This window comes from Azolla caroliniana, unplaced genomic scaffold, assembly GCF_043228905.1.
Source record: "Azolla caroliniana isolate FFs.n. ecotype wild unplaced genomic scaffold, voAzoCaro1.0.p SCAF_5, whole genome shotgun sequence".
NCBI classification, from domain to species: Eukaryota; Viridiplantae; Streptophyta; class Polypodiopsida; order Salviniales; family Salviniaceae; genus Azolla; species Azolla caroliniana.
Window position 1 is genome coordinate 15,262,369 of NW_028230440.1, and position 20,490 is coordinate 15,282,858.

General features: G+C 41.3%; 1 protein-coding gene across 2 annotated transcripts; it reads left to right on the forward strand.

Annotated features, from left to right (window-relative positions):
• The first annotated feature begins 13,131 nt into the window (after window positions 1–13,131).
• LOC147864211 (putative protein phosphatase 2C 59) lies at window positions 13,132–16,196 on the forward strand. Of its 2 annotated transcripts, none has more exons than XM_087320242.1 (8): window positions 13,132–13,235; window positions 13,326–13,415; window positions 13,968–14,095; window positions 14,180–14,278; window positions 14,382–14,543; window positions 15,371–15,549; window positions 15,665–15,739; window positions 15,820–16,196. In XM_087320242.1, exons 2-8 carry the CDS (start codon window positions 13,345–13,347, stop codon window positions 15,961–15,963), a joined length of 858 nt encoding a protein of 285 aa, XP_087176368.1. In that variant the 5' UTR covers window positions 13,132–13,235; window positions 13,326–13,344; the 3' UTR covers window positions 15,964–16,196. The 2 variants fall into 2 exon arrangements, with proteins under 2 accessions (XP_087176368.1, XP_087176369.1); XM_087320243.1 differs by having other exon boundaries at window positions 13,138–13,153; window positions 13,323–13,415.
• Window positions 16,197–20,490: the final 4,294 nt, after the last annotated feature.

Consider the following 20,490-nt stretch of genomic DNA (forward strand, 5'->3'; position numbering starts at 1 on the left):
AGCTACACGTCTTTCACCTCTAGAATGAGGTTTTCCTTGGCAAGTTTACGCATCCCTTTCTAGCTCATGTGTCACAATCTCTTGTGCCACAGCTCACCGGCAATGTTCGTTGCCACATTTACTTCCTTCTAGCAAATCCAGGCATGCATCAAGTACATTGTGTTGATTTTCTGGGCTCGGGCCATGATCAGACTCCCTTTGCTAAACTTCATGACTCCGTTCCGGATGCTACCCGTGTACCCTTCATCATCCAGGCGACCGGCTGATATCAGGTTCAACCAAACCTCCAGAACGTGTCGAACATCTTTCAGCAACAACTTGCACCCGGTTGACATCGTCAGCCACACGTCTCCTATGCTAACAATTCGGCATGCACCTTCATTCCCCATCCTCACATAGTTGTGATCTCCGGCTCTATAGGATGCAAAGCACTTCCAGTCGGGGGTCAGATGAAACGATGCTCTGGAGTCGACCACCCACGTCGTTTCGTCGCTGACAAGGTGTTGCTCGCTCTCCTTGGTGATGAGCAGCAATTCTTCTTCACTTGTCACCATTGCTGATGTCCCTTTCCGGTCCGAACTGTTCTTCGAGTCGGCATTGTTGGCCCCTTTCTCTTTCTGGTAATGTTGGTAGTTCTTCTAGAAGTGCTCCGAGTTTCCACAATAAAAGCAAGTGGACCTCCCCCTTGACTTTGACTTTGACTTGTCACCATTGCTGACGTCCCTTTCCGGTCCGAACTGTTCTTCGAGTCGGCACTGTTGGCCCCTTTCTCTTTCTGGTAATGTCTGTAGTTCTTCTAGAAGTGCTCCGAGTTTCCACAATAAAAGTAAGTGGACCTCCCCCTTGACTTTGACCTCGTCCCCGATTTGTCCCGGTTCTAAAGACTCCGATTCTGGCCTCTTCCCCATTGTGCGCCGATTTCAGTAACTAAGGCATTTGGGTTGGAGATCACTTCCTTGTCTTTCCAAAGAGCCTCTTCGTCCAACAAGCTTGATTTTACCCTTTCTAGGGATAGGTGTTTCCCTTCTGGCCCGGCGTTGCCCAAAGTGACAACTAACGTCTCCCAACAATCCAAGAGGGAACCGACCAACAACAACGCGAGTATCTCATCGGCTAGAGGTACTTCCAATGAGCTTGTTTGATTTATAGGCCCCTGGAAGGCATTCATGTGCTCTGCCATACTGGATTCGTCTTGATATCTAAGTCTCACCAGCTTTCGAAATACTGAGACTCGATTTACAACATTCTTGTTTTGAAACATGATGCCTATCGTCTCCCAGAGTTTGTGAGCCTTCTTCTCCTCATTGAAGTTGTTCTACAGGCTCATGTCGATGAAGCATCGGATGTAGATTGTTGTCTTCATGTGCATTACCTCCCAATTTGGAGCATCTATCTTGTGTAGTCTTGCATCTCCGAACCGTACCGGCAGCCAAAGATCATTGACCACCAACATGTCCCTCATCTTCAACTTCCATACTCGGTAGTTGGATCCGGTGAGCTTGAACATGCCGCCAAATGAATCTTCCATGCTCTAATACCACTTTGTTAGGAATAGTACTCGGCCACAACCGAGTCTCAAACACTTGATGGAAAAATCTAACAAATCCAGTAAATGGATACACACTCGTACACGATATAAGAAGGCATAGAATATTAACGTGGAAAACCTCGAGAGGCAACACCACGGGAGTTTTCTAACTCTAAAACAGACTAACTATAGAGAGTATGGGTACAATGGGAGACTCCAGAACAATGACCTCGAGCTCTGTCTTCACCAACCGGTGGTTATAACAAAAAATGCTTTCTATTACTCTCTCTCTCTCTCTCTCTCTCTCTCTCTCTCTCTGTACAATAATAACAACCACTACAACCTCAACCATTTTCCCTAGTTATATTTATACTCATATAACTTATGGGTTGTTTACAAATGTGGCTTCAATGGCCCATGAGAAACATATCTACATATCTGTCTCTCTCTTCCAGTTCATACTAGAATCTAGTCGAACCCCTTCAGGGTCCATCCGATCCGGTTTCCGGATATGTTTTTGGGTGCTCTAATCCAGTTCGTTCTTCTCCGGCTTCTCCAATCCCCATCCGGAGGGACTAGTATCTCAACAGGATGTCGTGGGGAATTCCATCTACTAGGAGAAAAGGAGCTAGAGAGCGTTGTCGTGGTGTGGCGTTTGCAGTGTGAGAAAAAGCAAGGTTCCACACACATCTCATGAAATAATACATAAAATAAAAATAAAAATAATAAGTAACTTGTAGTAGCTTTGTGGTTAAGGTGTATAAGTATACGTAGAGAGGTGTAGAGTTTGAGTCTCTCTTCCTACAAATTAAGGAGTGTTTTGCTCCCCTTACAATTTTGTGAAAGGAAAAAAAAGCAAAGTAATGTTAAAATAAGCTCCTCTTTCCTCTACAAGAGAGGAGGGATAGGGCTTATTATGGATCGCCCATTTTGTGTTCTAGGGGTGTACCACTAGGGTTTCATCTTCTCCTCTTCATCTTGGGTTAGGGTTTTGTAGCCTCCCTTTCTCCTTATCCCTTTTTCCATCTTCTCCTCTTCTTCTAGGGTTAGGGTTTGAGAGCTTCTTCTTTCTCCTCAACATACTAGGTTTTTAGGGTTTGTGAGTTTAGATTCTATTCTACTTCTTATTCAAGAGATTTTATGGCTTGGATTCCTTCCACAATGGCTTCTTCGGCATCTCGGTGGCTGGTTGTGAAAGGGAGGTTGCAGTGGCATGAGGGCTACTCCGAATCGAAGCAACATAGCCGTTGGAAGTAGTCGAGCTCGGAGCCCACTAGACTCGCCTTCGCTAGATTATTTTAGGCTTTGATTATTTGATAATCGATCATTGTAAAAACCACCAAAATCATGGTGTCAAGCCTAGCAATTCTAAAGAAAACAAAAACCCGTTTTGATTCATAGTCGTTTTTAATTAATCATGAAACTGATTCTATGTAAGAAAGAAAACCACTGAAATCGTGGTATTAAACCTAATTGTTGATTAAAGCCTATTTTATATCAAAACGTATGCATATTTTCCCCATGTCTTTGTCTTAATCTCCCACTTCCTCATCCCGTGTGTCTCCCCGGTCCAAGGCCCTAGTAGTCCCGTTCGAGGGACACACACACGCGAAACTTTGCGACATTGGTGAACCCAATGTGAAAGAGCAGTAGGGGAGGACAGACACAGACGAAGACGATTTCGTGGAGATGATGTCGAAGATGATGGTGGTTTTCACGAGGGCAAGGTGCAACGAAGAAGAAAAAAAACAAAAAAAATAAATGTTCACAACCTTTGGCCCCGCCACATCACTTTTTTCTTTGGCACATGCCGGAGGATGTGTGGTTTGGTGGGGGTGGATGTCGTGGTGTGGAAGTTGTGGGGGTGGATGTCGTGGTGGGGGTGAATGTGCGGTTTGGTGGTGATTCTTGGGCAACCCTACATAACATCATCAAGGATGGAGACTAAGGTGTTCGATAGTGGAGTAGCATTGGCTCAGGTGAAGAGTCTTGATGGTCAAAAGTCGGTTCAATTCTTGATAGTGTGAGCTAATCATGAGAGGAACTAAGATAGCCTCATAGATGAGGCCTTAGATTTTTAACACGGACTATTGAAGAATGGGGCAAAGATAGTCCGAGAAAAAGTAAGTTCCCGAAAAGAAGAAAGAAGCAAGAAGGAAAACTATATTTAGCACCTAATGGTGCGTGTGGGATGACTACACTCAATGAGAGAGAGAAGCGCCAAGTTCAAAACTTTGAACATTGGCTAAAAGAACAAGGAATATTAGAAGAAGAAGACAAACATATCATGAGTCATGGAGGAAGCCTCATTTAACGATACAATCGGAGAATAGAGAGTATCGTGGACTTGAGCCCTCATGAGCAACATACGATTCAAGTCAACTCCATCAACATGTATACCGCCATCAACGAATGCCGACGAAGGGTCATGGAGGAGTCGGTCAAAGTAAACACAAAATATAAATCAGTAGATAAGAAGGTCAAGCCGGTAACTATTCCATTACCGGAGGATAGTTGGCAAAGGATGAAAGAAGTTACCAAGGATCCAAGTCTCAAAGACCCAAAAGGGATAGGCCATACCTTTTCCGATGAATCAAGAGGGAAACTCCAAGTCAGGAAGGATGACTTCCTTCTCCCCGAAAAAGAAGAAAGGTTTCGAATGATGCTTGAGAGACATGGGAAAGCCTTTGCCTTCTCTCCACAAGAAATCGAATGTGTCAACCCGAAGATGATAGAGCCGATGGTGATATTTACGGTGCCGCATGTACCTTGGAACCTCAAGTTGATACTAGTTCCAAGAGCTCACATTCAGAAGTTGATTGAGCTTTTAAAGGAAAAGGTTAGGATGGGAATTCTTGAGTCATCCAATGATCCCTACTCCAATAGATGATTTACGGTGCCGAAGAAGAACGGGTCCTTACGCTTTATTCAAGATCTCCAACCCATAAACAAGGTGACGATCTGAAATGCCGGAATTGGTCCAAGCGTGATGAATTTTCCAAAGACTTCACGGGAAGATCAATCTATTCCATTGGTGATCTCTACTCGGGCTATGATCAATTTCGATTGTTAGTCGATAGTAGAGACATTACAACAATGAGGACACCGATCGGGTTGGTAAGGATGTGCACCTTACCCCAAGGTGTGACACACTCCGTAGCCCACATGGTGAATGCCATGAACAAAGTGTTAAAGGGTTGTATTCCTAATATCACAATGCCCTTCTTAGATGACATTCCGATCAACGGATGTTTGGTGGAAGAAAAAGATGAATCAAAAGATGAAGATGGTTGCCGAAGATTCGTCATCGATCATATAAAGGATAGCGAGAAGGTGTTGCAAAAGCTTGAGGATGCAAATCTTACGTTTTCGAGAGAGAAGTCCACATTTGGTCAACCAAAAATATTGGTAGTAGGACACTTGTGTGGATCTTATGGCCGGAAGCCATATGCATCCAAGGTGAATGCTATCCAAGAGATGAAAGATGAGTGTGAATCTCAAACAGAGGTGAGAAGATTCTTGGGAGCATCTGTGTTCTACCACATATGGATTCCACACTATGCCCATGTCGTTGAACCATTGTATGGACTACTAAAGAAAAGGAAGAAGTTTGAATGGGAAGACGAGCATACCTACGCGGTTCAAAAGTTGAAGAAACTATTATTGGAAGCTCTAGCTTTGCGTAAAGCCGACTACACTGAAGGTACCCTGATATATGTGATAGTGGATACGAGCCCAACCGGAATTGGATGGGTGATTAACCAAGAAGACAACGACAAAAATCATTATGCAATCCAATTCGGTGCAAAGGTGTTGACCGAAAGACAAAGAAAGTATGCCCAAGTAAAGAGAGAGCTATGGGGGATAGTATCGAAACGGGAATCATAATCGAAACCGATTGTCTACCTATTCTTGGGATGATATCCGGTTGTGCTACACCGGATATTCCTATGCTACGATGGATTGCCTATATCAAGTCGCTCAACCCCGAGGTTCGACATATAACTGGGAAACATAATGTGGTGGTTGATATGTTGTCAAGTGCAAGGTACTAGGGTGAAGAAGATCTGCGCTCCGATGAAGAGGATGTTGGCCTAAACTTCATTACGGTTTCTTGTGCTCGGGTGCTAGCGGTGTTTAAAGTAGAAGATTATGAGGGTGAATTCATCGAAATTGGCAAGTACTTAAGCTCTCTTACAAAGGATGAATCATGGTCAAAGGAAGACTTCTACCGAATTAGGAAGAAGGCCTACAAGTTCTTCCTCAAAGAAGGACATCTATGGAAGTTTCCAAAGAGGAAGAATGGAACTCCACTTCAAGTGGTGTGCAAGAAACAATATCAAAAAACACTAATTGTTGAATTTCATGATAGTCTATGGGCAGGTCATCGAGGTATATGGGCAACTTTTGCAAAGCTCAATGAGAAGTATTGGTGGCCGGGTGTTTACAAAGATGTAGCAAGCTATGTTGAAACATGTGCGCAATGCCAATTATACTCGAATGTTCAACATAGGGATGAAATTCATCCGACATATCCATTATCAATGCACTATAAGTGGTTGGTAGACATAGTGGTTATGCCAATGTGATTGTGGCAAATGAGATACCTCGTGCTAGCAAGAGAGGATCTCACCAACCAAGTAGAAGGTCGGGCACTAAGGAATAAAACAACTTTGGTGGTTTGCAAGTTTCTCCTTGAAGATGTTATTTGTCGATACGGATGTGTCAATAAAATAGTAGCCGATAGAGGAGAATTAGATGCAAATGAAGCTAAAGAGTTTTTCTCAAGGATAGGCGTCAAATTATCACTTACCATGGCATACAATCCAGAGGCAAATGGAAAGGTGGAGCGGGGACATAGCCCAATTGTAAAAGCTCTAGCAAAGGCTTGCGATAGGAAGATGGGGGATTGGCCACGATAAGAGAAGAGAGACCACAAATCCTGAAATCGAACCTCTAAACTCCGAGGTTTAAAAGGAATAAGCAATAACAACTAGCAATCATTGGCACATACCGGAGGATGTGCAGGTTTGGTGGGGGTGGATGTTGTGATGTTTCTAACACATTGTGAAACCACCCTCGAAAAGAAGTAAAATAGTAGTTTAAATAAACTAGTATTGTGAAGTCAACTTTATTGGTAGCAAAAATACTTTTTCATTTTGCCAAAGATATTTCCTTATAAATAAAAGGTCAAAAGATTGAACTTTACAATAAATAATGATGAATATTAAGTTAGAGGTGGTTTTCAAAAGTAGACAAAAGTAGAGAAAAAAATAAGAAGCACGCGTGGATATGAGGAGCTAGAGAAAAAAGCTCATAATTTCCTCGTCAGATGTCCAAATTAGAAAAGAAAAGATGCATAAGAAATTTGGGGCTAGAAAACAGAAATAGTGAGGAAAAGAATAGTCAATTCATATAGACAAACTTTTTTTTAGGGGAAAAAGGCAAGCAATCCTAAACCTATAAATAAGAGCCTATTCTAGTGAAGAAGGGGGGGAGGGAGAAGGAACGCGGAAGCTCTACTCAATTGGAAGGCAAAAGAAGAAGGATCAACAACATCGAGAGGCATCATCAACAATCACCTTCTTCTATATTTCACACTCTTCTTTCCTCCACCTATCTTCCCCCTTCCTTTATAAATTATCTCTCATTATCATATCAAACCAGTTGTAAAATTGATTCTTATGTTATAAAAGAATCTATTATATTGTAATAAACTAATGTTTGGTTTCACCTACGTGTCTTATATGTTCTCGTCATTTGTGCTTATTTGTTTGTGTGTCTTGGGACAAGGGAGCATTTCGGGCTTGCCCATGCACCTCTCCTTTCACAAAGGCATTCAAACTTACGTATCTTATATGTTATTGTCATTTGTACTTATTTGTTTGCGTGTCTTGTGACAAGGGAGTGTTTCGGGCTTGCCCATGCACCTCTCCTTTCACAAAGGCATTCAAACTTTCGTGTCTTGCGTGTTAGTGCAAATCTTACTTGTGTGTTCATGTGACTTGTGGCAAGGGAGTGTTCGGGCTTGCCCATGCATCTCTCCTTTCACAAAGGCATTCGAAATCATGTCTTGCGTGTTAGTGTAAATCTTGTTGGTGTGTTCGTGCGACTTGTGGAAAGGGAGCATTCGGGCTTGCCCATGCACCTCTCCTTTCACAAAGGCGTTCGAAATTGTGTCTCTCGTGTGTAAACCTTGCTTTTGTGTTCGCGTGTCTTGTAAAAAGGGAGCGTTCGGGCTTGCCCATGCACCTCTCTTTTCACAACGGCATTCGAAACTTTGTCTCTCATGTGTGTAAGTAAGCCTTTTCCTTGTGTGTCCGTGTGTAAGCCTTTCTCTCGTGCATTCGTTTGCGTGTTCACGTGTCTTGTAAAAAGGGAGCATTCGGGCTTGCCCATGCACCTCTCTTTTCACAACGGCATTCAAAACTCTGTCTCTCGTGTGTGTAAGTAAGCCTTTTCCTTGTGTGTCCGTGTGTAAGCCTTTCTCTCGTGCATTCGTTTGCGTGTTCACGTGTCTTGTAAAAAGGGAGCGTTCGGGCTTGCCCATGCACCTCTCTTTTCACAACGACATTCGAAACTCTGTATCTCGTGTGTGTAAGTAAGCCTTTTCCTTGTGTGTCCGTGTGTAAGCCTTTCTCTCGTGCATTCGTTTGCCTTGTGACTAGGGGTTGATTCGGGCTTGCCCATGCACCCCTTTCACAAACGCGTTTCTCGTGTGTGTAAGTAAGCCTTTTCCATGTGTGTCCATGTGTAAGCCTTTCTCACGTGCATTCGTTCGCCTTGTGACTAGGGGTTGATTCGGGCTTGCCCATGCACCTCTCCTTTTCACAAACGCATTCGAATACTCATGCCTTGTTTGTGTAAAACTTCCATGTGTTGTGCGTGTGAGCCCTATTTCCTTCCTGTCCATAACCCCGGCGGTTCCGCCTCACGATCCGCACATAGTGACGGATTTTCACGACATAATAAAGTGGTGAACCCGACGTGAAAGAGCGGTAGGGGAGGACAAAGATGGATGAAGAAGATATTATGTCAAAGCTGATGGTTGATTTTGTGCGGGCAAGGCGCAACGAAGGGAAGAAAACAAAGGTTGACAACCTTTGGCCTCACCACATCACTTTTAATTGGCACATGCCGGAGGATGTGCGGTTTGGTGGGGGTGGATGCCGTGGTGTGGCGTGTGCATTGTGAGAAAAAGCAAGCTTCCACGCATATATTATAAAATCATATATAAATGAAAATAATAACTTGTAGTAGTTTAGTGGTTAAGCCTTACAAATATATATAAAGTTGTGTAGAGCTCGAGTCTTTCTTGCTACAAATCAAGGAGTATTTTGCTCCCCTTCTATTTTTGTGATAAAGGGAAAAAATCAAAGAAGCATGTAATGTTAAAATAGGCGCCTCTTTCCTCTATAAGAGGGGAGGAATAGGGCTTAGTATGGGGTCACCCATTTTGTCTTCTAGGGGTGTACCACCAGGGTTTCATCTTCTCCTCGGGTTAAGGTTTTGTAACTTCCCTTTCTCCTTATCCCTTTCTCTTTCTTCTTTTCCTTCTAGGGTTAGGGTTTGAGAGCTTCTTCTTTCTACTTCTCTTCTTTTCTCCTCAACATACTAGAGGAGTTAGGATTTTAGGGTTTGAGAGTTTTGCCTCTATTATACTTCTTACTCGAGATATTTTAGGGCTTCGATTCCTTATAATCAACTTCTTCGGCATCTCGGTGGTAGACAACTCGGTAGCTAGTGGCATATGGCAAGTTGTAGTGGCATATGGCAAGTTGTAGTGGCATGAGAGCTACCCCGGATCGAGGCAACATAGCTGTCAGAAGTAGTCAAACTCGGAGCCCATTAGACTCGCCTTCGGCAGTTTATTTTAGCCCATTTGGTTGATTTATAACCGATTTTTGTAATAACCACCGAAATCGTGGTGTCAAGTGTAGCAATTCTAATAAAAACAAAACCCTAATTTATATAAAAACTTATGCATATTTCCTCCATCTCTTTGTCATAATCTCCCACTGCCTCACCCCTTGTGTCTCCTTGGTCCAAGGCCCCGACGGTCCCGTTCAAGCGACACACGCACGCAAAACATTTTACGACAGCATGGGAATGGGGGTGTGCACGGATGCACACAAAAATTGTCTTTATGTACAAACATGTGTAAATAACATAGACTAGTAAGTACTATGGAGTAGGATTTTGATGGGTACTTTAATGTCCCACGAAAAGAGAAGAATAAAGCATGTGTGGGGAGGAAACAAGGGAGAATCGATGACAGAATCGGTTGTCTTAAATGTGATGTAACAGACTCCCCTTGTGCTATAAAAGGGGAGGCTTTGAATAGTGTTGGGGATCCACCGTTTTGGAGAATGAAGTGTTGCCTGATTGAGATACGAGCTCTGTCGTTCCCTCCATTTTCCATTCTGTGCTGATTTCAGGAAAAAGGTGGAGTCCTCTGCTTGCATAGGAAGCCCATGTGCTCCCGACTAGAGGCCCGTCATTCTATGTGCGAGTGTCGGGAGTTCAAAGCTCAATCCTATCGGCCGCATCTGGTTGCAATCTTCTATTTTCCTTTGTTAATTATTAGCATTTGGTGAGTCTCTATTTGTGTTCGGTAATTCCATGCCATTTCCGTTTGTTGTGTTCTCATCTCTGTACTATTACTGTTTGAGTGCATGTGTTCGGTGTGTGAGCCCACGTGCTCATTGTCCGTTGTCCAGACCGTGCTCCGACAAAGTTATCTAGAAACCGATCCGGATAATCCCCTTTCCCTCTCAACTCCGGAACAACACTCCGGTGAGAGAACTGTAGACGCCGACCCGGTTAACCTTCTTCCTTTACCGTCTTATTCTAAAGGTATATGGCTAGTCTAACCACTTCAACCCAGTAGAACTTGGGCATATACTTCTCCACAACATTGCCCATGCAGCTTCCTCTATCGTTTGATTCTTCCGCTCAACCACATCATTCTGCTCCGGTGGGTATTTGCAAGAGAACTCGCGTCGAATTCCCTCCTTCTGCAGATAACTAGAGAAATGGTCAGAAAAGTACTCCTTTCAGCCATAGGTCGTGAAGCATTGATATTCCATCCGATTTCCCGTTCGGCAAGGCTCTTCACCTTCAAGAAACAAGAGAAGACTTCACTCTTCTTCTCGATCAGGCATGCCTAGGTATGTCAAGTGAAGTCATTGATGAAGGTCACGAAATATCGGCTCCCTCTGATGCTCATGTTCTGTGTTGGTTCCCACACATCTGAGTGGATCAAATCGAGCTTGTTTCGGCTCCGATTACGCTCATTTGGGAATGGAAGTCGGTGATGCTTCCCTAATTGGTAGGCTTCGCAGACTTGGCCCTTTCGGCAAGCTGAAAACAATGTTTTTCGTCTCCATCTCTTGAAGCCGAGGAAGTTGACGTGGGCGAAGCGTTTGTGCCACAGGTCGATGTTCGATTCGACCTTTAGCCCTTTGGCAAACATAGCGGTGCAGACATTGTTCGTCTCGAGGATAAACATCATCCCTTCTCGGTGCCCTTGCGCTATAATCTTGCCTTCTTCTTCAATGAAGCATCCGATATGAGTAAATTGAACTTGCATGCCTAGTTGACAATTTGTCCGAACGACACCAAGTTCTTGGTGATTATCGGCACATGCAAGAAATTTCTCATTATTCCTCTCTAACCTGCATGGCTCAGAGGGACATCTCTGATATGTTCAATGGGGTGAGGGGTGTCGTCACCAGTTTCGACAACCCCTGTCTTTTCCGGCTTCTCTAGTGTTGAGAACCACTCATTGTGATACGTCATATGGTTTGACGCTCCAGAATCCATATACCACACCACGTTCGACTTTGAGGTGTTCACCGCCATGGAGTTGGCCTTGTGCTTCATTACGAAGGTTGGGCCTATTCCAACTTGCCCTGAACCTTCGGCGTAGTGCAATCTTTGACGCCTATCTGTGTCACCTCGGTTCGAATCGGCACACTTTTTCCAACACTCTGTCTCATTGTGGCCCTTCCAGCCATAGTACCAATAGTCCGTCACAACCTTTCCTTTCAGCCTTCTGGTACCGCCTTGTCTCCCCTTGCTCGTGGAGGGTTTGAAACTGTTGTTGACATTTCGATCATGCCTCGGGTTCTGCTCCTATCGGTCGCCTCCAATGCGTGCCGACCCACTTTGTCCACCACGACCATGGGGCCGATTCGCCTCCGTGTACAACATCTTGATGGCGACATGTGTACTCATAGACGCACCCATGTTGTTCTCCTCTACCAGGTGCATCGACTGTAAGTCGAAAAATGACGTTGGCTTCTCTCTCACGGAGATAGCCGTCGAAATCGGCCCATATTTCTGAGCTAACCCATCAAGGTTGTTAAGATATCAAGCTCAACTAGTTTAATCTAGTTAGTCAACACATGTAACTTAGTAGTTACCTAGATCGAATCTAGTTAATGTGTTGACCTTAAGCCTTTAAATAGGACCTTGTACTTAAGTGGGATATTCTAGATCCTCCACTCCTTATTACATTTAATGTAGGACTTACACATAAGTACCTATGTTCTACCCACACATGTGCACCTTTGCACATGGGTTGTATATATACCTCATTGTGGGTATTTTTGTATGTGATGACACTTTTCAATATAGTCAATCATCCCCCATTTATCTTCGTGTTCATAACTGTAACTTCCTCTCTCTCTCTCTCTCTCTTCCTCTCACACACTCTCACGTGCATATCATACTAATCTTCCGTTGCTCAACGTAACCATATAATAGCCTCTAATTAACCCTAGTTAATTACCTAATTACTTAAAAGAGGTAGATCTGCACCATCTCATCTTCGTTCATAGTAACACAAATGGACCCAAGTGCATCACAGATCGCACGAGGTAAGGCAGTACAAGACTCGGCTTGCTGCTTGCTCCCAAGATGGGAAGTCTCTGTGTGTCGGCTCTGGTGGTACTTTGTTTGCTCCTTTGACGTAGTTCCAGTATCCGTGCTCAAGCAAGGACCAAGATGCATAGTTTCTCCTATCGAGCTTTTCTGTCGGAAGTGAGCTTCCCATTCTTCAGTCCATGTTTTTGTTGTTTGGAAGGTAACTCTTCATCTATGTGTTGACTTTCGCTCGCTTTTCTGTTGGCTGTAGACGATTCTCAACCCTCGCGCTCTGATACCATGTAAAAGAATACTTGCGAAAGCTTATGCAAAACATCGAGTACATAGTCGGTTATCTGGAATGCAACAATTAGGTAAACACAGAGGATGTAAGAGAAAGAGAGAGAGAGAGAGAGAGATTGAGTGAGCACATAGACAAGATTGTGAGTCAATCATGTGTGGCGTTATTAATCCCTGTCGTCTTTCCCATTCAATTAGTTAGAGAGCACTACATTCTAAAGCCAAATACCTTGGGCAACAACCGCTTTTATCCCCACAACACATACAATACATACATATATGATATATGTATATAAATATATATATATGTATATATATATGTATGTATGTATGTATGTATGCGATTAAGTTCGTCTTAGCAGAGTGGCTCTCTCTCTCTCTCTCTCACTCAGTGCAGTGACAAAGCACTAAAATATCTTGCAACATCTATCTCCTCGTCGCTGAATTGGATTAGCCGACAGATTCCTTCCACATTCCACAAAAGATCTGGCTTCCTTCTACACAGTCAAAAGCACCGCGTGGAGAATGTGTATAAACGGTGTTCCTCTCAAGTTTTGATTGTTCTCTGTATCTCCAGTGATGTTAATTTCGTGTGTTTCTCTTCTCTGTATTGCTTCTTCTCTTTCAGCGTAGCTGGTGGGGAAGGTATGAGCTGCCTCAACTCGATCCTGTCAGCGGGTGACCCCCCAAGTGGAGAGGCAAGTGGAGGGGGTCAAAGGTCAGACTGTCTGTCTGTCTGTCTGTCGCATTTCATTCCCTTGGGGGGCCAAAATGTTAAACTTTTGAGGCAGCCTTGATTGGATAGTTCTATTTTTATTGGTCTGGTTTCCATGAGACTAAGGTGGCATTCTTTGTTCTTGTATCACCAAATTATGAGGCACCATGTTGTTTTGCGACATGATTCCCAAAGATGGTTTGTAGGTTGGGGCAAGAAAGGCAGGCTGTTTATGATTTAGTCACTAATGATTTATTTGCATTATGTATTTTGTTTCCTGAAAGAAGCGTCTATACAAGGTTCTCTCTTCCCTTCAAATCAACTCTGGGGATTTTGCATTATTGTCATTTTTGCATCCTTATGTCATTTGCAGCATGCACATTTTAATATTGATTCCTCACTTGCATATTCTAGCCTCCATGTGCAATAAGAATCGACTTAGTCGTTGACTGCTTGTAGCTTATGAGCTAAGTGTAGGGTCAAGGCAGTTTCTTTTGTATCAAGGTGATGAAATTGTATCATTGTTTTAAAAATGCACTTATTTGGACTGTACAGTGAGAATGCAAAATGCAGCTATGGCTTTTCCAGCTTGCGGGGAAAACGAGCATTCATGGAGGATTTCTACGAAGCTCGGTTCGCTCTAGTTGATGACAACACTGTTGGCTTATTTGGCGTATTTGATGGTACATGTACATTGCAATGCTTCTTGGTCATAATTTTCGTATTTTTGATGAGTTTGTATTGAAATTGTGAATGTTTTTTCACAGGTCATGGTGGCTCTCGTGCAGCAGACTATGTGCAGAAAAACTTATTTGAAAATTTGATCAAACATCCAAGTTTTATATCTGATACCACTTCTGCAATAGGTATGAAATGTGGTCAGGTGATTGTGCAATACCAGATATTCAACTTGATGCCTATGGTGTCTTCAGCTAATGCGAAAGAACTAACCCAAACTCATATTTTTAGTGGAGACATATCAACAAACAGATTCCGAGTATCTGAAAGCTGAGAACAGTCAACAACATAGAGATGCTGGCTCAACTGCTTCCACTGCAGTGCTCGTGGGTGACCGATTACTGGTCGCCAATGTTGGTGATTCCAGAGCGGTGATTTGTAGGGCTGGTCAAGGTAAGACTTGTTCTCATGGGCAATTCCTTAATCAATTTGTATCTTCTTTTCTACCGTTAGTTAGTTATGAAGAATGGGCAAATGGTTCTGTGAACTTGGGCAAGTGATCCTTTTGTTCTCCCTTTGATTCCTAGTAGCACAGAAAAGGTGCAGAGAAGTTAACATATTTGGTAGAAGTAGTTAGCGAGTTAGTTTTTATTTTTTTCCAAAAGTGAACCATTTGCAGAAAACAGCTCACCTGATGAAGTTTACTATGTAAACTATCTCGTTTTTCAAAAATACAAATGACACCGTCTTATACAACTTATACTTGTTTTAGGCTCTCAGTAGGAATCAGCAACGGTTCAGTTTTGTCCTTGTCCAAACCAAACTGGTTTGGGAGTTTTCAAACTTGAACCAAACCGGCTCCTAAACCGGTTAAGGCTTAACTGGTTTTGGCCAAACCAGTTAAGCATAAACTGGTTTATCCAAACCAATTAAGGCTTACCTGGTTTGCGAACCAGTTAAGGCCAAACCTGTTTGGTTCGGCTTGAGCCAAACCAAGCTCAAACCAGCTAAGGAAGCTCAAGCGTAAACCGAACCGAACCGAACTGCCAGACTGTTTAAAGACAGTTTAATGGTTCGGTTTAGGCTTGAGCCGAGCTGGTGCCAACTCCTAGCTCTTCGTATGACTTGGACTAGCTGTATGCATAAATGTGATATATGTATATAGATATAGATGTAGATGATATAGGTTATAGTTATAGATTATAGATGTAGATGTAGATGTAGATGTAGATGTAGATGTAGATGTAGATGTAGATGTATAAAATCTTTCAGAATTGCAGCCATTGCACTTTCCAATGATCATAAACCGAACCGAAAAGATGAGCGTCAACGTATTGAGCAAGCAGGAGGAGTTGTGATGTGGGCTGGTACGTGGAGAGTGGGTGGTGTCCTTGCGGTATCACGTGCATTTGGAGATCGTTTGCTGAAGCAATATGTTGTGGCTGAACCTGAAGTCCAAGTGGGTCTTCACACACTCTTCATTGATTATATTCACTGATCTTCATTATGTTTGATCTTCATTGATTATATTACAGCAAAAGGAGTGGATCACTCATGTGGTCATTTTGATGTAGGAGGAGATCGTTAATAACGAGGTTGAGTTTTTGGTGCTTGCTAGTGATGGTCTATGGGACGTTGTTACTAACCAGGTTAAGAAACTAGTGGTTTTTAGGTTGAAATTATAAGTTTTTGGGCCACCTTTCTGAGATTGTTGGGTGGACAAAATCAGGACGCAGTCTCAATGGTTCAGTCAATTCCTGATGCTGAAGAGGCAGCCAGACGGCTTACTGAAGAGGCCTTGAGGAAAGGAAGTGCAGACAATATAACTTGCATCGTTGTGCGTTTTCACAATGATACTAATAACCCATCATAGCCTACTACTACTACTAGTGTAGACCACCTGAGTCGCAGGGATGTGGGGAAATCTCAAATTTTGATGTCTACAGAATGCCGACCTTCCATAGTGGTTTCAAGTTAATGGAAATATGTCCACTTGCACACAATATGGACATGATTATCTGTTTGTCTGGAGATTTCAATTATTTATTCTATTGCTCTCTTTAAAATACCAACTACACTACAGCAATGTGCATGGACATGATTATCTGTTTGTGCAAAAGATTTAAATTATTACCCTATTTCGCTCTCTTTAAAATACCAGCTACACTACAGCAATGCACAAGCCTTCCAAATGGATATAGTACTTGAGAATGGCAGAACTAATATATAGTCCAGTCCCTCACCAAATGTTTGATCAAATATAATTCTGCAACGTTTAGCCAAATATGCTTGTTTGTATATGCATGTAACTATATCAGAATTTCATGTACTATGCACGAGCCTTCCAAATGGACATAATAGTTGAGAATGGCAGAGCTAATATATACTCTCCCTCACTGAAGTTGTGATCAAATATAATTCTGCAACGTTTAGCCAAATATTGTTTGCATATATGCATGAAACTAGATCAGATTTCATATACTATGCTGGCTTAGTTTTAAATCTCTTGTATGCTTTGAAACCATGCAAAAATTATGATTTAATGACAGTGGCATGGGATTTCTAAATAAACACACAACGCATGAATCATGATATATTAATCATACAGCTTAAGGAACGATTATCTAATACCATCTTATTGAAGCTTATACCAATTAAGCGCAATAATTGATTGACTTTCTACTTTTCTTCATGCGAGCAATTTTAATTTGGAATAGTACTTGTACATTAAAGCTTCTAAATCCCCCAAATATTGCAACCACATTGTTCAATCAGATGTGCAAGTATGTAGTGAATTGAGCTTTTAAGTTGATCAAGAGAAAGAAACTCACTATCTTGTCAGGGTGCTATTATTAGTAAAAGCCTTTTATAATTAATAATATCCACTTAGGTGTCTTTGGTTGAGGTTAACAATTGGCAAACGGTTTGCTTTGAACCGAACTGAACCGTGAAACTGTGGTTTAACGGTTTAACCGGTTCTGCTCGGTTCGGTTCAGGTTCGGGTTTTTTTAAACAGTTCGGTTCGGTTTCAAAAGCCAGAAACCGCGGTTTAAACGGTTTAATAGTTTTTATTTTTTATTTTTTATTTTTAAAAAAAAAATTCAAAAAATTTAAAATATTTTTTTAAAACAATCTTTTCATTTTCATGCCTTATTCTCACATTTTGGAAGATTTTTTAAATTTTTAAAATATAAATAATGAAATATTTAAAATTTAAAATTTTGAATTTTGACCTAAGCTGAAAACCGGAATCGAACCACGAAACTACGGTTTTACCAGTTTAATGGCTTAACAATTTGGAAAAATTTAATGGTTTGATGGTTCGGTTCGGTTCAGGTTTGAGATATTATAAACGGTTCGGTTTCAAACCGTTTCAGTTTGGGCCCTCTCGAACCAAACCGAACCGTTGACAATTGTTAGTTGAGGTATAATTATGTGATTGTTGTGGAGGCGGTTTGTGACAGACTATCAATCTATGTATTGCCACCCTCCTTTGTTTAATTGCATAGTCTTCCCTTTCATTCAAAAGATCATGTAGTTCGTAGAGGATTCTGTTGGCATATCACGGTTCCTCTACACCCACCATTGTAACCTATTAAACCTTCGATGAAGCAATTTATCTCTCTTGGTGATGCAGGAGCTTTCCATTTCCAGCCCCTCTTGAGGACTAGGTAGCCCTTGATACTGCAAACTCTCTACGACTTGTTGCTCAGAGATCATCGTGCCTCCTCCCCTGTCAAACCAATGGAGACACCCAAAATACCACAAACCAACAAACTCCTTTTGCCCTTGGTTAGGGGTTAATCAAGGACATGAGTAGAAGTGCCCACCTCAATCACCAAGATTGATTACACCATTTGACCAACTAGCAAAACTGAGCATATGCAACATACCAATCGCATAAGAAGGACACCAAGATTGAGCTGCTGGCTAAAGGGCATAATCTCAAGGAAACAATTAATTGCCTTGTTACAATAGAGATCGGCTTGGTAAGTTCTTAGCTTGTGTAGCATGTGGAGCAATATGACAAAGTGGCTTCCCTTATAATCTAGCTCAACCAAATCACCAAGGGCTTTTGCATGAAGCTCATCACTATGGAACAAGAAAACAATAAAAAGGATGTCACGCTATACAACATTGAACAATAGATTGAAACACTTTTGTCATAATTCAATTGAAGCCACTCTTCTTGCACAATGGTGGAATAACATGCAACAAAGAGCATGGATGATCACGATACCCCTAGCAAGCTTCAACAATTCCATATTGAAGCTCGTGAGCCGGATATTTGACTCAAAAACCATCACAACAAGGTGGCCACAATGGAACAAAAATTGAAGAACACAATAGTGGAGCTTAAGTCATTGAGGGTATGGGGGGGAAACTTTATCTAGGAGCAAATACGGTTTAGATTGAACAAATTATGATATTTTCTTCTTTCATTTTATGTCCTCTTGCATTTCTTGCTTGCACATTTTTAAGATTTGGCAAGTTGTGTTGACAAGCTCATGTTTTTGACCAAGTTGCCCCAACATGTTAGAGTCTTGATTCTTAATTCAAGTGATTACTCATTTTTAGATTGAATCTCCTTTTGCTAACAAGAAATGAGACTCTTAGAAATTTAGTATTGTTTCAACCTTTTCCAATGGAGGTTGAATCAATTATTTGTTTGTTGCCATACCATTTCCTTCTCAACAAGGTCTTTGTTGTTGTTTTTGCATCATCAATTCCATTCAATTTTTTTGATTCATTAACTTGAATATAAAAAATTTAGTGAATTGTTTTTCGAACTCATTAAACCCTATTATGCTTGTAACATCTACCTATTCAATGATATCATTACAAGTCTTCTTGGTTGCTTTTTTAAGGGCAACTCAACTTTTCACTTGAACTTGTGCCAAATAGTGAGGGTGACCCATCAATTATAATTCCACAACCCAAGTGTTAAGCATACTTTACTAATTAATATACCAAAATTATTAAGGTAAATGAAAGGTTGGATACATTGGATAAAAGAAACCAATACTCTTAACCACCCTCGAACAATGACCAAGACATAGCCAAACTACCAAAAATGTGCCATACTGATGGGTATTAGGATGATAACTACCTTAAGGATGCGATGAAAGCCTAACTCGTGTCATGGGTGTCTCAAGGCTTCAGCCTTCTAATATAATCATGTGTCTTATGAGGGTAGTTAGGACTTATATTTATACTTCTTCCTAGTCCATGACAATGTATGCACCTATCATTTTCCAAAAGACTCTCCATCCATTGGTTTCAAGGACATGATACTACATGCACCTATCATTTCCTTTATCCAATCACATTATCCCCTTTCTAACATTAGCGAACATACCCATCACTTATGTTATGTAAATATTAGTGACCTACCCTCACCTACATTATGTGTACATAACATTAGGCCTGCAACTTGATTGATAACTCATGTTTGAAAAAAATTTAACCTTTTATTATTATCTTGAAATGTCGTTATGTTTAATTTGACATTTATAAGCCGCAAGGAACTGGAAGATGTTCCCTCGTTCTAGCAACTTTAATGATTTTATGAATGGTTTTTTTGAAGCTAGCCTCGTTGTTGTCACATATTTTCAAGATGACATATAGATATTTTAAAGGGGTTTTCTCCAATAAACTAACAAAACGAATGTTGATGATTTTCAACAATAGGTCAAGTTCAAAAAGAATTTATTTGATGGTTACAAAGTAATATGAAATAACTCATAGATCATACTTCTTGATCATTATCCATTTAAGTGGCATCATCAATAGGTTTGTCCATCCATTTGATCTTTTGACAAATCTCTTTAGAATGTAAGAGTTTATCTCGAGAATCAAGAAATTATTCATTCCAAAACATGAAGTTAGTACTATTTCACCTATATTTTATGAACATCAATTAGTTCATTACGAAGTGAATAGTGTTAGTACCTAATTAGCTAAGGCCGATCATAAGTAATTGCGAATTAGCTAAGGTCTATGAAAGTAGTAGCTAACTAGCTAAGTATGAACGTTGAAAGCTATTTAGCGAAAGTGATTTAGTTGGAACATTACTAGTAGCTAATTAGTGAAGAAAGAACAACTAATCAGTTAGGTGCTTGCTAAGTGAAGACAACTAGTTCCCATCGAACATCAATTAACTAACCCTACCTAATTAGCTAAGGCCTGCAATAACTAGTAGTCATTATGTTCATACAACCAACATATTGTGCCGAATAATACTAGGGAATGACTGACCAGTGTGATGTGCCCGACCTGGCTATTATTGAGAAAAAACATCAATAATGTGTTTCATACCAAAACCAAAAACGAATTGCGAAACTTTGGTTTAATGGTTTTAACGACTTAACGGTTTGTAAATCTCTAAAACCGTTTGGTT

Excerpts from the sequence above, each read along its gene's own strand:
- LOC147864211 (XM_087320242.1), top strand. The coding sequence starts at position 13,345 with ATGAGCTGCCTCAACTCGATCCTGTCAGCGGGTGACCCCCCAAGTGGA. Across the intron at positions 13,416-13,967 it reads GCAAGTGGAGGGGGTCAAAG|TGAGAATGCAAAATGCAGCT; the intron begins GTCAGACTGTCT and ends TGGACTGTACAG. Across the intron at positions 15,740-15,819 it reads GGGACGTTGTTACTAACCAG|GACGCAGTCTCAATGGTTCA; the intron begins GTTAAGAAACTA and ends GGACAAAATCAG.